The sequence below is a fragment of the Nerophis ophidion genome, linkage group LG18 (genome assembly GCF_033978795.1).
Source record: "Nerophis ophidion isolate RoL-2023_Sa linkage group LG18, RoL_Noph_v1.0, whole genome shotgun sequence".
In the NCBI taxonomy this organism is placed as follows: domain Eukaryota; kingdom Metazoa; phylum Chordata; class Actinopteri; order Syngnathiformes; family Syngnathidae; genus Nerophis; species Nerophis ophidion.
Window position 1 is genome coordinate 26,150,414 of NC_084628.1, and position 15,280 is coordinate 26,165,693.

Consider the following 15,280-nt stretch of genomic DNA (forward strand, 5'->3'; position numbering starts at 1 on the left):
CGGCTGGAACGACTGCGGCGACATGAGCGACGAACTCAACTGCAGTAAGAAGTCCTCACCATTGTTTCACTTGTATGAAGTGCTCCCCTTATCCTTGCCAATATTCAAATACCATTGCCATTCGTTTGTCCTGTAAACATTTTAGTTTCTGTCGTTACGGTTCTTAAGTTATTCTAAAATACATTTTCTGAAAATGTTTGTACTTTGTAATAATGTTTTGTCCAACTATTGTTTTTTTTTTTTTACTAAAGTGTTATCAAGGCAGTCAAAATCGGCAATTATAAAATATTAAGCAGGCTGAATATTACATTTTAGTAATTAATAGAGAAGGTTAAAACATTGGCATCCAGAGAAATGAAAACCATTAAACTGTACAACATGTAATGTACAGAATATCAGAAGAATTAGAATACCAAACATATTGGACAATCAAAGTATAATTGTTATAATCCACATTTTTTGTTTTTAATGCCTGAAACTGCTATCAAAATCTGGTGTAGCTCCTCTGAATGCAAGTGCTCCTATGGCAGCAAATTCGGTATTCCTACAAAAGACATAATCTGGCATTTCATTAACCCAAACTAATTGTCCAGTCATGGTAATATAAACCTGAAAATGATCTGTCTCGGGTACACTCTTTTAATAATGAAAAATTGTGTTTATCTGTCGTTATCGCGATTAATTTTGAGTTACCTATGAACAAATTGAGATGAATCATGATTAAATACTGTAACCGTTTGACAGCTCTAGTTATTATCCATAACCCGCTCTCCCAACCTCTTTGTCAAAATCTCCTCAAACTTGTTTATGCTACGTTTGTGATGCAACATTTTTTTGGTCCATTATTGTTTTTGTTATTAACTATTATACTTTTTATTCTATTGACTATTGTAGTTTTTATGTTATTAATTTAGTATTTTTTTATGTTAACTATTATAGTTTTTATTTTATTAACTATTGTACGGAAAAGGCAGGCTTAAATACAGAACGTGATTTGATAAACACAGGTGTGCGTCAAGGCAGGTGAAAATTAAGTTAAAAACAAACAACGAAGTGCACAAACTAAGAATCGGAAGAGTCCAAGAACAAACAAGATACACAAAAGGACTCAAAAATATGATCCTGCCGGCGGATCGTAAAAATAAAAACTATAATAATAAGTAACATAAAAACTATAACATTTAGTAACATAAAAAACACAAAAACTATAATATTTAGTAACTTATAAACTATGATATTAAGTAACATAACAACTCTAATACAAACCCCGTTTCTATATGAGTTGGGAAATTGTGTTAGATGTAAATATAAACAGAATACAATGATTTCCAAATCCATATTCAGTTGAATATGCTACAAAGACAACATATTTAATGGTCAAACTGATAAAAAAAATTTTTTTTTGCAAATAATCATTAACTTTATAATTTGATGCCAGAAACACGTGACAAAAAAGTTGGGAAATGTGGCAATAAATACTGATAAAGTTGAGGAATGCTCATCAAACACATATATGGAACATCCCACGGGTGTGCAGGCTAATTGAAAACAGGTGGGTGCCATGATTGGGTATAAAAGCAGCTTCCATGAAATGCTAAGTAATTCACTAACAAGGATGGTGTGAGGGTCACCACTTTGTAAGCAAATTGTCGAACAGTTTTAGAACAACATTTCTCAACGAGCTATTGCAAGGAATTTAGGGATTTTACCATCTACGGTCCATAAAATTATCAAAAGGTTCAGAGAATCTGGAGAAATCTCTGCACGTAAGCGATGATATTACGGACCTTTGTTCCCTCAGGCGGTACTGCAAAAAAAACAACAACATCAGTGTGTAAAGGATATCACCACATGGGCTCAGGAACACTTCATAAAACCACTGTTAGTAATTACAGTTGGTCGCTACATCTGTAAGTGCAAGTTAAAACTCTACTATGTGTGAATGTGTGTGTGAATGGGTAAATGTGGAAGTAGTGTCAAAGCGCTTTGAGTACCTTGAAGGTAGAAAAGCGCTATACAAGTACAACCCATTTATCATTTATTTACTATGTAAAGCCAAACCCATTTATCAATAACACCCTGAAACGCTCCCGTCTTTGCTGGGCCCGAGCTCATCTGAGATGTACTGATGGAAAGTGGAAAAGTGTTCTGTGGTCCCGACTGTTCACCGACTGAAACTCTACATAAAACAAGAATGGGAAAAAATTCCAGTTTATTAGTTTGAACATCAAATATCTTGTCTTTGTAGTGCATTCAATTGAATATGGGTTGAAAAGGATTTGCAAATCATGGGATTCCGTTTATATTTACATCTAACACAGTTTCCCAACTCATATGGAAAGGGGGTTTATATATTAAGTAACATAACAACTATAATATTAAGTAACATAAAAACAATAATATTTTGTAACATGAAAACTATAATATTTAGTAACATCAAAAACATGATAGTAACTAACATAAACACTATTATGTTACATACAAATTATAATAAGTAACATACAAACTATAACATTTAGTAACATACAAAATATAGTAATAAATAATATAAAAACTCTAATATTTAGTAACATAAACACTATGATATTAAGTAACATAACTATAATATTAAGTAACATAAAAACGATAATAGTAATTAACATAAAAACGATAATATTTAATAACATAAAAACTATAATATTAGGAACATAAAAAACATGATATTAACTAGCATGAAAACTATTAGGTTACATAAAAATTATAACAAGTAACATACAAACCATAACATTTAGTAACAAAAAAACATAATGTTAAGTAACATAAAAACTATAGTATTAAGGGACATAAACATATTAAGTGATATAAAAACTATAATATTAAGTAACATAAAACTATAACATTTAGTAACACAGAAACTATGATATTAAGTAACATAACTATAATATTTAGCAACATAAAAACTATAATATTTAGTAACATAAAAAACCATGATATTAACTAACATATATATGTATATATATATGTTACATAAAAAGTATAAGTAACATACAAACTATAACATTTAGTAACAAAAAAACATATTAAGTAACATAAAAACTAAAGTATTAAATGACATAAAAATTGTAATAAGGAACATAAAAACTATAATATTAAGTAACATAAAAACTATAACATTTAGTAACATAAAAAAAGAATATTAAGTAACATAAAAACTATAACATTTATTACAATAAAGAACATAACATACAAACTAAAACATTTAGTAATATAAAAAAAATAATATTTACTAACATAAAAACTATATTATTGTTAATTAACAAAAAAACTATAACATGAAGTAACAAAAAAAACATATTAAGTAACATAAAAAATTTAACATTTCGTAACATAAAAAACATAATATTAAGTAACATAAAAACCATAATATTGAGTAACATAAAGGTTTGGCAAATATTTCTACAGCGCAAACGTTGGAAAGTGGGAGATGTTGACAAGGTTGGCGGACAGGATGATGTCACTCGTCAGAAAATATATTTCAGAATAATTGAAAAACCGTAACGGCACAAAGAGACACATTTTTGCACAAATGTTCCACAAAGTTATTTGAATATTTGCGACGATAAGGGGACAACTTCACTCAGGTCGCTGTTTGCGGCGCTGTTCGCTAACCGCTGGTTACCTGCAGAGTGCAGCTCGAAAAGCATCAGCTGCAAGAACGGGCTGTGCAAGCCCATGTTTTGGAAGTGTGACGGTGTGGACGACTGCGGCGACGGCACGGACGAGCAGAACTGTGGTGAGTCAGCGCCCCGGCGTCACGGGGAAATTGTCTAAAACAGCGGTTCTTAACCTGGGTTCGATCGAACCCTAGGGGTTCGGTGAGTCGGCCTCAGGGGTTCGGCGGAGGTCAAAACACACCCGACTCATCGTATGAATTCAAACGCCTATCGGCGTATTAAGGATACGGCAACAGCTGAATGATTTGCAAGTGTGTAATTTGTTGTGAGTTTATGCACTGTGTTGGTTTTCTTGTCTGAACAAGGTGATGTTCATGCACGGTTCATTTTGTGCACCAGTAAAAAAAACATGGTAACTCTTTAGTATGGGGGACGTATTCACCATTAATTAGGTCAGGGGTAGGGAACCTATGGCTCGCGAGCTATGTGGCTCTTTTGATGACTCCATCTGGCTCTCGGATAAAGCTGAGCTGACACTGCTTAACACAATAAGTAATGAATGATTCCACTTGTAATCAAAGTGTTAAAAATAACGTTCAAAATATAAAACATGCTCATGCATTTGAATCCATCCATCCTTTTTCTACCGCACTTGTTCAAGAAGTTGCATTAAGGGTAAGAAGTGATTTATTTATTATTGGTTAGTTTAGGGCTTGCCCTCCCGGGGGTTCTTCAGACCACCAAGCACCGACATGAGAGCCTGTTTCAGGGTTGCAATATTTTTTTATTTTTCAATAAGTCTCCGTTGCTTTCCAGCAATTGTCTTTTTCTCTTTCGTTCTCGCTCGCACTCTGGCTCCAGCCCCAACCCTGTCTCTCCTCCTGGCTGCTGCTTATAACAGGGCGACAGGTGATTAGATAACAAGGCCCAGGTGGACCATCTACGCACCTGTCGCTGATTTCGAGGCCGGTCCTGGCACATCCCGCTTCGCTGCAGGCCCGCATACCACGCCCCCTCCACAGTTAGCTTCAGAATAAAAATGTTATTACAAAGAATAGGAGACTTATTATATTGTAGAAATTGGTCTCACTTAAAAATGCACGCGTTTAGTTGTGTTCAGTGTCAAAAAAAATAATATATGGCTCTTGCAGAAATATATTTAAAAAAATTTGGATTCTTGGCTCTCTCAGCCAAAAAGGTTCCCGACCCCTGAATTAGGTGCTTATTAACATGCAAATTAGTAACATATTGGCTCTTAACTAGTCATTATTAAGTACTTATTAATGCCTTATTCAGCATGGGCTTATTATAACCCTAACTCTCTAACCCTGACCCTAACCAAATAACTCTGAATTAAGTCTTTGTTACTTAGAATATGTTCCCCGAGTGTCCAAATAACTCTAAATTAAGTCTTTGTTACTTAGAATATGTTCCTCTAGTGCAGTGGTTCTTAACCTGGGTTCGATCGAACCCAAGGGTTTCGTTGAGTCGACCTCAGGGGTTCGGCGGAGATTAAAACACACCCTACTCTTCGTGTAAATACAAACTTCTCCCTGTTGGCGTATTAAGGATACGGCAAAAGCTGATTGATTTGCAGGTGTGTCATTTGTTGTTTGAAGAAGGTGATGTTCATGCACGGTTCATTTAGTGCGCCAGTAAAAAACATGGTAACACTTTAGTATGGGGAACATAATCACCATTAACTAATTGCTTATTAACATGCAAATTAGTAACATATTGGCTCTTAACTAGTCATTAAGTACTAATTAATGCCTTATCCGGCATGGCCTTATTAGAACCCTAACCCTCTAACCCTGACCCTAACCCTAACCAAATAACTCTAAATTAAAGGCCTACTGAAATGAGATTTTCTTATTCAAACGGGGATAGCAGGTCCATTCTATGTGTCATACTTGATCATTTCGCGATATTGCCATATTTCTGCTGAAAGGATTTAGTAGAGAACATCCACGATAAAGTTCGCAACTTTCAGTGCTAAGAGAAAAGCCCTGCCTCTACTGTAAGTCGCAGACGATGACGTCACCCGTGTGATGGCTCCTCACATATTCACATTGTTTTTAATGGGAGCCTCCAACAAAAAGTGCTATTCGGACTGAGAAAAAGACAATTTCCCCATTAATTTGAGCGAGGATGAAAGATTCGTGATTGAGGATATTGATAGCGACGGACTAGAAAAACAAAACAACAAAAAACGTGATTGCATTGGGACGGATTCCGATGTTTTTAGACACATTTACTAGGTTAATTCTGGGAAATCCCTTATCTTTCTATTATGTTGCTAGTGTTTTAGTGAGTTTAATAGTACCTGATAGTCGGAAGGGTGTCTCCACGGGTGTCTTGACGCGCAGTGTCTCAGGGGAGTCAACGGCAGCTATGAGCGGCACAAGATCAGCTTTTCTCCGGTAAGAACTGACTTTTTAACCACAATTTGCTCACCGAAACCTGCTGGTTGACATGTGGTCGGGATCCATGTTCTCTTGACCGCGGTCTAAAACCATAGGAAAATTTCACCTCCAGGAATTTTAAACAAGGAATCACCGTGCGTTTGTGTGGCTAAAGGCTAAAGCTTCCCAACTCCATCTTTCTACTATGACTTCTCCAATATTAATTGAACAAATTGCAAAAGATTCAGCAAGACAGATGTCCAAAATACTGTGTAATAATGTGGTTAATGCAGACTACTTTTAGCTGTGTGTGTGCGCAGCGCTCATACTTCCTAAAAACCCGTGACGTCTTGGGTACACGTCATCATTACACGACTTTTCGAAGACGAAATTCCCGGGAAATTTCAAATTGTAATTTAGTAAACTAAATAGGCCGTATTGGCATGTGTTGCAATGTTAATATTTCACCATTGATATATAAACTATCAGACTGCATGGTGGGTAGTAGTGGCTTTCAGTAGGCCTTTAAGTCTTTGTTACTTAGAATATGTTCCCTTAGTGTCCAAATAACTCTAAATTAAGTCTTTGTTGCTTAGAATATGTTCCCCATACTAAAGTGTTACCAAAAACATACAACTTTGTCTTGAATTTAAAAATTAAAAAAAAGGGTTCGGTGAATGTGCATATGAAACTGGTGGGGTTCGGTACCTCCAACAAGGTTAAGAACCACTGGTCTAACAGGTGTGTAAACTGTGGGCTTGGTCCGTGCAGGCGGCTGTCGTCCCGACCAGCTCTCCTGTAAGAACGGCAAGTGCCTCTCAGAGAAGAGTCGCTGTGACGGGCGGGACGACTGCGGCGACGGGTCTGACGAGCTGGACTGTGCCCGAGGTAAACTCCCCGATGGGAAAACACTTGTTTGGCTTGTGGAGGTTTGGCTCTGAGGCTAGTTCACCCTTCTTGCAGGGTCTTTGCCCGTGAGCTGCACCGAGCTGACGTACAAGTGCGAGGACAACAGGTGCGTCAACAAGGTCAACCCGGAATGTGACGGCACCGCCGACTGCGAGGACGGCTCCGACGAGAAGAACTGCGGTGAGTGCGCTCGCCACTTGACTCTCCCATCTACTTCATGTTTGTTTGACCGGACCGTGCGGGCCCCTCAGACTGCGGCAGGAGCATGTTCAAGACCTCGCGCATCGTCGGTGGTCAGGAGGCGGAGGCCGGCGAGTTCCCGTGGCAGGTCAGCCTCCACGTCAAGGGCTACGGTCACGTGTGCGGCGCATCCCTCATCAGTCCTCAATGGCTGGTCACCGCCGCCCACTGTGTGCAAGATGACGCCAAGACTAGGTACCTTAGCTACGCCCTGACTGTGTAGCTCCACCCACACCTTAGCTCCACCTTGCCTTTTGGCCCCACACTAACTTTATTTTTTAACTCCGCCCACTGGCTGCTTAGGTCCTCCCTAATTGCATGTTCCGACCTTGCTGCATAGCCTCACCCATGTTTCCTTTACTCCGCCCACACTGTCTTAACTCCACCTTCTCCAAGCACCATTCTTGCATCATCGCCTCATTTGTTTTTAGCTCCGCCCTCACTGTGTGTCACTAATCTTGATTAATGGCTCTGTCTTATTCTTTAGCTCCTCCCCTTTAAGCCCTTCGTATTGCTTAGCACTAACTTTTAGGGCTGCAACAATTAATCGATTAATTTGATTAGAAAAAGCTTTGATTTATATTTTGTGGCTTATATTATTCGTATAATGAGTGTAACCGCTTCAAAGAATGTGAAACAAATTGGATAGAAGGTAATTAGAAAGTATCAGACATAAATCAAAGGGAAAAGAGAATAAAACAGGTCAATGGGAGATAAAAGAAGGCATATAGAAAAAAAAATAGATTGATAAAAGGTAAAAGATTAAAAAGGTAAATCAAAGGTAAAAGAAGGTAAATAAAGGTAAAAGAAGGAATATAGAAGGTAAAAAAAATAAATAAAAGGTAAAAGGAGGTCAATGGAAGGTAAAAGTAGTGAATAAAAGGTATATTAAAGATGAAAGCAAGAAGGAATATAGAAAGTAAAATAAGTTAAATAGAAGGTAAAATAAGGTAAATAAAAGGTTACACAAGTTTAACAAAAAGTAAAGGAAGGCAAAGGAAGATAAAACAAGGTGAAATGAAGGTCAAATACGGTAAATGAAAGGTAAAAGGTTAATTGAAGGATTTATTAAGTAAGATTTCCTCCAAACCTAACAATGCTGGGAATTGTGGCCAAACAGCTGAAGTTTTGTTTCACCTGACATCACATGGACAAAGATAAGACCTTCTGGAGGAAAGGTCTGTGGTCAGATGAATCATAAATTGACAAGTTAGATAGAAGGTAAATTAAAGTAAGTAAAAGGTAAAATAAGGGAAGTAAAAGGCAAAGGAAAGTAAATAGAAGAAAAAATAAGTTAAAAGGTGAAGAAAGTTAAATAAAAGGGAAATTAAGGTAAATAAAAGTTAAGAGAAGCTAAAACAAGTTAAATAGAAGATATGTAAAAGGTAAAGCAAGGTAAATAGAGGGTATTGAAGGTAAAAGTTGGCACAAAAATTGTTATTGCAACGATTTTCCCTTAAACACACAGAGGCTACAAAGTGTGTGTATCCGATTACTCAATTAATTGAATAAAAGCAATGGCTCGATTACTTGATTAATTGGACAAACTAATGGATGGATTACTGGATTAATCTAACAAAATAAAGGCTATATTAGTTTATTAATCGACAAACTAATGGATGGATTAGTCGATTAATTTAACTAATTAATGGCTACATTACTTCATTAATCGAACAAAGTATGGATAGATTAGTTGATTAATCAAACAAACTAAAGGCTTGAGTAGTCGATTAATCGACAAACTAATAAATAGATTACTTGATTAATTAAACAAACTACAGGCTAGAGTAGACGATTAATAGAAAAAACTAATGGCTACATTATTTCATTAATCAAGCAAATTAATGGATAGATTAGTTGTTTATTCCAACAAACTAAAGGCTAGATTAGTCGATTAATCGACAAACTAATGGATAGATGACTTGATTAATTAAACAAACTAAAGGCCGCCCCTTTTGCTTAGCTCCGCCGCCCTGCCGCTAACACTGATAAAAAATGTGCGCAGGTACTCCCAGCCCTCCACCTGGGAGGCGTACATGGGCCTCCACACCCAGGGCAAAATCCCCAGCACGGTGGTGAAGAGGAACCTGAAGAGGATCATCGCCCACCCAAACTACAACGACTTCACCTTCGACAACGACATTGCCCTGATGGAGCTGGACAAACCGGTGGTCTACAACGACTACATCCGGCCCATCTGCATACCGGCCGCGCAGCACGACTTCCCGGTGGGGAGCACGGTGTGGATCACGGGCTGGGGCGCCACGCGGGAGGGAGGCGAGTCTCCACACTGAGCGCCACGATATTGAACCATCACCACCGTAAACAACGTCGTTGTGCACATGCTTCAGGTTTCGCCGCAACGGTGCTGCAGAAGGCGCAGGTCCGCATCATCAACCACGGCGTGTGTGACGGTCTGATGGGGGGGCAGCTGACCACCAGGATGACGTGTGCCGGCGTGCTGAGCGGAGGAGTCGACGCTTGTCAGGTGACATCACTTCCTGTCTTTTCCCTCTTGCCCAATGTTTGAGACTAAAGCGGGTACAGTGGAGTCTCCATTTACAAACTTAACCTCTTAAGGCCCAAGCTGTTTGTTTACATGCTTTTTTTATTTCTCTTTGCCATTTGGGCTTATTTGACCCTAATTAGAATTAAAACTAAGAATCATCTTTTGATATGATGCTATTTTTTACTTTTACACTTTTTTTTTCCAAATTCCATTGTATGTTATACTCTTTTGATACCACCAGATGGCAGTATAAGTGTCCACATAAGCGGCCATAAGACCCCAATTCAGTAGTGTACACAATTTTGGAAATAAGAGCTAAAAGGTGCTGTCCACGCATGTGGCCACTAAACCTTTAGAGGTTTAAAGTGGCTGTAGTGTGGAAATACAAGTTGAAGTTATCATCATATTTGTCTGATTTATGACACCTAAACACCTCCAAAGTTTGCAAATAAATAAATATGATCAAAATAATATCCATCTCACGTAGATTCCCGAGCCATTTTGAGACCACAGATCCTTTCCCCATCAACAACAATGCTAATCAAGCAGACTTTGTGAGATCCAACAATGATTACTTTGTGAACAAATTATGATTAAGACCCAAGCTGTTTGTTTACATGCTTTTTTTTATTTCTCTTTGCTATTTGGGCTTATTGGACCCTAATTAGAATAAAAACTAAGAATCATCTTTTTATATGATGTACTTAGTCCATAAGTACACAAACGTGTACTACATGTGTAGTGACATGCTAATTTTTAATAAATAAATATGATCAAAATAGTATTCATCTCACTAAGCCATTTTGAGACCACAGATCCTTTCCCCATCAACAACAATGCTAATCAAGCAGACTTTGTGAGATCCAACAATGATTACTTTGTGAAAAATTATGATCCAGGTCCTTATATTTGTTTATAAAAGGGGGAGTTTCATCTCTGGGTTGCCCCAAGTTGAGGAGTTCTAGTACCTCAGAGTCTTAATCCAGAGTGAGCTCCTCTCCCTTAGAGAGAGGGTGAGAAGCTTTGTTATTCGGGAGGAACTCAGAGTAAAGCCACTGCTCCTCAATAATTTCTACACCTCATTTTTTTGTGATAGTGATTGGAGCACATACTTGTTGGTCACAAAAAACATTTATGAAGTTTGGTTCTTTTTTGAATTTATTATGGGTCTACTGAAAATGTGAGCAAATCTGCCGGGTCAAAAGTATACATACAGCAATGTTAAAGGCCTACTGAAACCCACTACTACCCACCACGCAGTCTGATAGTTTATATATCAATGATGAAATATTAACATTGCAACACATGCCAATACGGCCGGTTTAGTTTACTAAATTACAATTTTAATATTCCCGCGGAGCTTCTTGTTGAAAACTTCGCGGAATGATGAAGCGTATTTGTGACGTCTCGGGTTGGAGGGGACATATTAGCCCAGCACCACGCACAGCTAAAAGTCGTCTCTTTTCATCGCATAATTACACAGTAATTTGGACATCTGTGTTGCTGAATCTTTTACAATTTGTTCAATTAATAATGGAGACTATAAAGAAGAATGCTGTTGGTGGAAAGCGGTGAATTGCAGCTGCCTTTAGCACCGGAACACAGTCGGTTTTTCTTTGTTTATTGTGAAGCTTTAACACAGAGTGGTCAAGCGAACATGTTTCTCTACGTCAACCAGCATGTTTTTGGATGGGAAAATTGTAATATTAAGTCGGCTCTTACCGGAGACTTGAGTGGATTACGCGACCTCATCCTGCAGCTCAAAAAAGCAGCTGTAATCTTGGCTCCTCGGCTTTTCTCTGAGACACTGGCGTTCACCGCGGCCATCCGACTTTCAGGTATGACTTTATAATCTCACTAAAATACTATTAACACAATAAGCAAATAAGGGATTTTCCAGAATTATCCTAGTAAATGTGTCTAATTACATCTGAAACGCTCCCACTGCCGCCACCTGGAGCCATCGCCTTTTCTTTTTCTTTTTTTTTTTTAATAGTGCTTCACTCTAACTTTTGTCATCCACTAATCTTTCATCCTCACTCAAATTAATGGGGAAATCGTCGCTTTCTCGGTCCGAATTGCTCTTACTGCTGGAGGCTCACATTATAAACAATGTGAGGATGTGAGGAAACCTCACACCGGTGACATCACGCGCACATCGTCTGCTACTTCCGGTACAGGCAAGGCTTTTTTATTAGCGACCAAAAGTTGCAAACTTTATCGTCGATGTTCTCTACTAAATCCTTTCAGCAAAAATATGGCAATATCGCGAAATGATCAAGTATGGACCTGATATCCACGTTTAAATAAGAAAATCTCATTTGAGTAGGCCTTTAATATTTGTTTACATGTCCCTTGGCAAGTTTCACGGCAATAAGGCGCTTTTGGTAGCCATTCACAAGCTTCTTCTTGACTTTTTGACCACTCCTCTTGACAAAATTGGTGCAGTTCAGTTAAATGTGTTGGTTTTCTGACATGGACTTGTTTCTTCAGCATTGTCCACATGTTTAATCCAGGACTTTGGGAAGGCCATTCTAAAACCTTCCTTCTAGCCTGGTTTAGCCATTCCTTTACCACTTTTGACGTGTGTTTGGGGTCATTGTCCTGTTGGAACACCCAACTGCGTCCCAAGACCCAACCTCCGGGCTGATGATTTTAGGTTGTACTGAAGAATTTGGAGGTAATTCTCCTTTTTCATTGTCCCGTTTACTCTCTGTGAAGCACCAGTTCCATTGGCAGCAAAACAGACCCAGAGTATAATACTACCACCACCACGCTTGATGGTAGGATGGTGTTCCTGGGAGTAGAGGCCTCACCTTTTTTCCTCCAAACCCAATGCTGGGTATTGTGGCCATACAGCTCAAGTTTCGTTTTGTCTGACATCACATGGACAAAGATAAGACCTTCTGGAGCAGAGGTGTCAAACTCAAATACAGAGTGGGCCAAAATTTTAAACGGAACAAAGCCGCGGGCCAAGGTTGAACAAATTAACCTTTTATAGGGACCCAAACAAGTTTTGCATTGAATATTGACCAAGCAAGGCTTATAAAACTTTATAGTGACATGCAAAATCGAGTTTTTAATAATAATAATTAAAAAATATCAATGGCATATCAAATAAAATAAAAATACAAATTGAATGCCTCTTTTCGGGGGGGGGGTTTGAGTAGGGCGGGGTTTGGTGGTAGAGGGGGTGTATATTGTAGCATCCCGGAAGAGTTAGTGATGCAAGGGGTATTTGTTCGGTTGTGTTTATGTTGTGTTACGGTGCGGATGTTCCCCCGAAATGTGTTTGTCATTCTTGTTTGCTGTGAGTTCACAGTGTGGGGTATATTTGTAACAGTTTTAAAGTTGTTTATACGGCCACCCTCAGTGTGACCTGTATGGCTGTTGACCAAGTATGCCTTGCATACAGTTGTGTGTGTGTATGAGCCGCATATATTATGTGAGTGGGCCGGCACGCTGTTTGTATGGAGGAAAAGCGGACGTGGCGACATGTAGAGAACGCCAAAGGCAGTGCTTTTACGGCCCGCCCCCAATATTATTGTCCGGGTGGGAATCGGGAAAAATTCGGGAGGGGCACTGAACGTTGGGAGTCTCCCGGGAAAATCGGGAGGGTTGACGAGTATGAGTATTAGTGGTGAATGCGGTGTTACAGTGGCGGGCCAGCTCTAATGTTAATTTGATATTGCCTCAAGGGCCAAATGAAATTACACGGTGGGCCAAATTTGGCCCGCAGGCCAGAGTTTGACACCCATGTTCTGGAGGAAAGGTCTGTGGTCAGATGAAACGAAAATTGAGCTGTTTGGCCACAATACCCAGCAAAAGTGGTAAAGGAATGGCTAAACCAGGCTAGAACAGTGGTTCTTAACCAGGGTTCGATCGAACCCTAGGGGTTCGTTGAGTCGGCCTCAGGGGTTCGGCGGAGCCTCTGCAAGATACAACTGACTCATTGTGTATATAAAAGCTTCTCCCTATTGGCGTATTATGGACACCCCCAAAAAATGTTCCCTGTAATTTTCCATCTGATTTGGAGGTGTGTAATTTGTTGTGAGTTCATGCACTGTGTTGGTTTTGTTCTTTGAACAAGATAATGTTCATGCACAGTTCATTTTGTGCACCAGTAAAAAAACATATAACTCTGTCTTGAATTTGAAAAACATTTTTATTTTTCACTAAAAAAGGGTTCGGTGAATGCGCATATGAAACTGGTTGGTTTCGGTATCTCCAACAAGGTTAAGAATCACTGGGCTAGAATGAAGGTTTTAGAATGGCCTTCCCAAAGTCCTGACTTAAACGTGTGGACAATGCTGAAGAAACAAGTCCATGTCAGAAAACCAACACATTTAGCTCAACTGCATCAAGGTTGTCAAAAGGAGTGGTCAAAAATTCAACCAGAAGCGTATTTTTGCCGTGAAACTTGACAAGGGACATGTAAGCAAATATTAACATTGCTGTATGTATACTTTTGACCCAGCAGATTTGCTCACATTTTCAGTAGACCCATAATAAGTTCATAAAAGAACCAAACTTCATGAATGTTTTTTTCTGACCAACCAGTATGTGCTCCAATCACTCTATCACAAAAAATAAGAGTTGTAGAAGACTTTTGACCCCTGCTTGAGTGCATCAGAAACTGTGCGTACATTTTCTGGATTTCAACGTATGGACAGTTTTTAAGCAGGGAATCCACGCAACTCTTAATACACGAGGCCCCCCAGCACAATGCCAACACATGCCTTTGTCTTCCTCAGGGCGACTCCGGCGGGCCGCTCTCCATCCCATCGGGCAACCGCATGTTCCTGGGCGGAGTGGTCAGCTGGGGGGATGGCTGCGCGCGCAGGAACAAGCCCGGAATCTACACCACGGTCACCAGATTCCGCGGCTGGATCAAACAGAAAACGGGGGTGTAGAAGAAAGGGCCCCGGGGCCTCGGGACACAAACATGGACTGAGACACGCACGTCAGTGTGTGCCGCCAAACTTGCCAGCCTCGACGGGTGCGGCGCGAGACTGCCCCCTGCTGGGCTGGCAGCAGCAATGTTCTGTGTCCACTGTGATTTGTAAATAGCTTTTATTAGCCGTGTTAGCATTTTGCTTTTTCCTGGTCTTTTCTCCGCCATACACTAAAGACAAAGCTCAATCCACCCTACCTCCTCGGACACAGTCCACATTTAACCTCTTTAGTCAGAGGTCCCCGAACGCATCTTTCGTTTGAAATACCTTAGCAGCGATGTCATCACCACAGAGAAGGCTTTTCAAAAATAGATTTTATCTCAACAAGTAGGCGGTGCAACAGTCAGTGTGCATTTTTTAGCAGATGTTTTAAATAAAATATTTCTAATATAAGTCCGTGTTCCATGTATTTCTCTACTGTGACTTGTTACTTCCGTATTGAGGCCCTTAACATGCACGAAAAGTCCCCATAGTTTTCAGCTGTGTCAAGTATGGCGTAAAATGTTATATTTTTGGGGTCCTGGAAATGCCACCTACAGAATTAGAAAAAAAAAAAATTACCAGTTTCACGTATTGACACGAAAATGGCAGAAGACTTCTTTAAAGACG

The 15,280-nt window shown here is 39.3% G+C and overlaps 1 protein-coding gene across 1 annotated transcript in view; it reads left to right on the plus strand.

The window, feature by feature from the left end:
* The window catches only part of st14a (ST14 transmembrane serine protease matriptase a), a 75,658-nt gene extending 60,594 nt beyond the window's left edge, over positions 1-15,064 (plus strand). Inside the window, exons 12-19 of the mRNA XM_061877860.1 lie at positions 1-44; positions 3,665-3,772; positions 6,830-6,946; positions 7,022-7,147; positions 7,219-7,402; positions 9,213-9,484; positions 9,559-9,695; positions 14,471-15,064. The exon at positions 1-44 is cut by the window's left edge and continues 61 nt beyond it. Coding sequence (XP_061733844.1) covers positions 1-44; positions 3,665-3,772; positions 6,830-6,946; positions 7,022-7,147; positions 7,219-7,402; positions 9,213-9,484; positions 9,559-9,695; positions 14,471-14,629 — 1,147 coding nt within the window. The 3' untranslated portion in view covers positions 14,630-15,064. The remainder of the gene's footprint in view (positions 45-3,664; positions 3,773-6,829; positions 6,947-7,021; positions 7,148-7,218; positions 7,403-9,212; positions 9,485-9,558; positions 9,696-14,470) is intronic.
* The last annotated feature ends 216 nt before the right edge of the window (positions 15,065-15,280 follow it).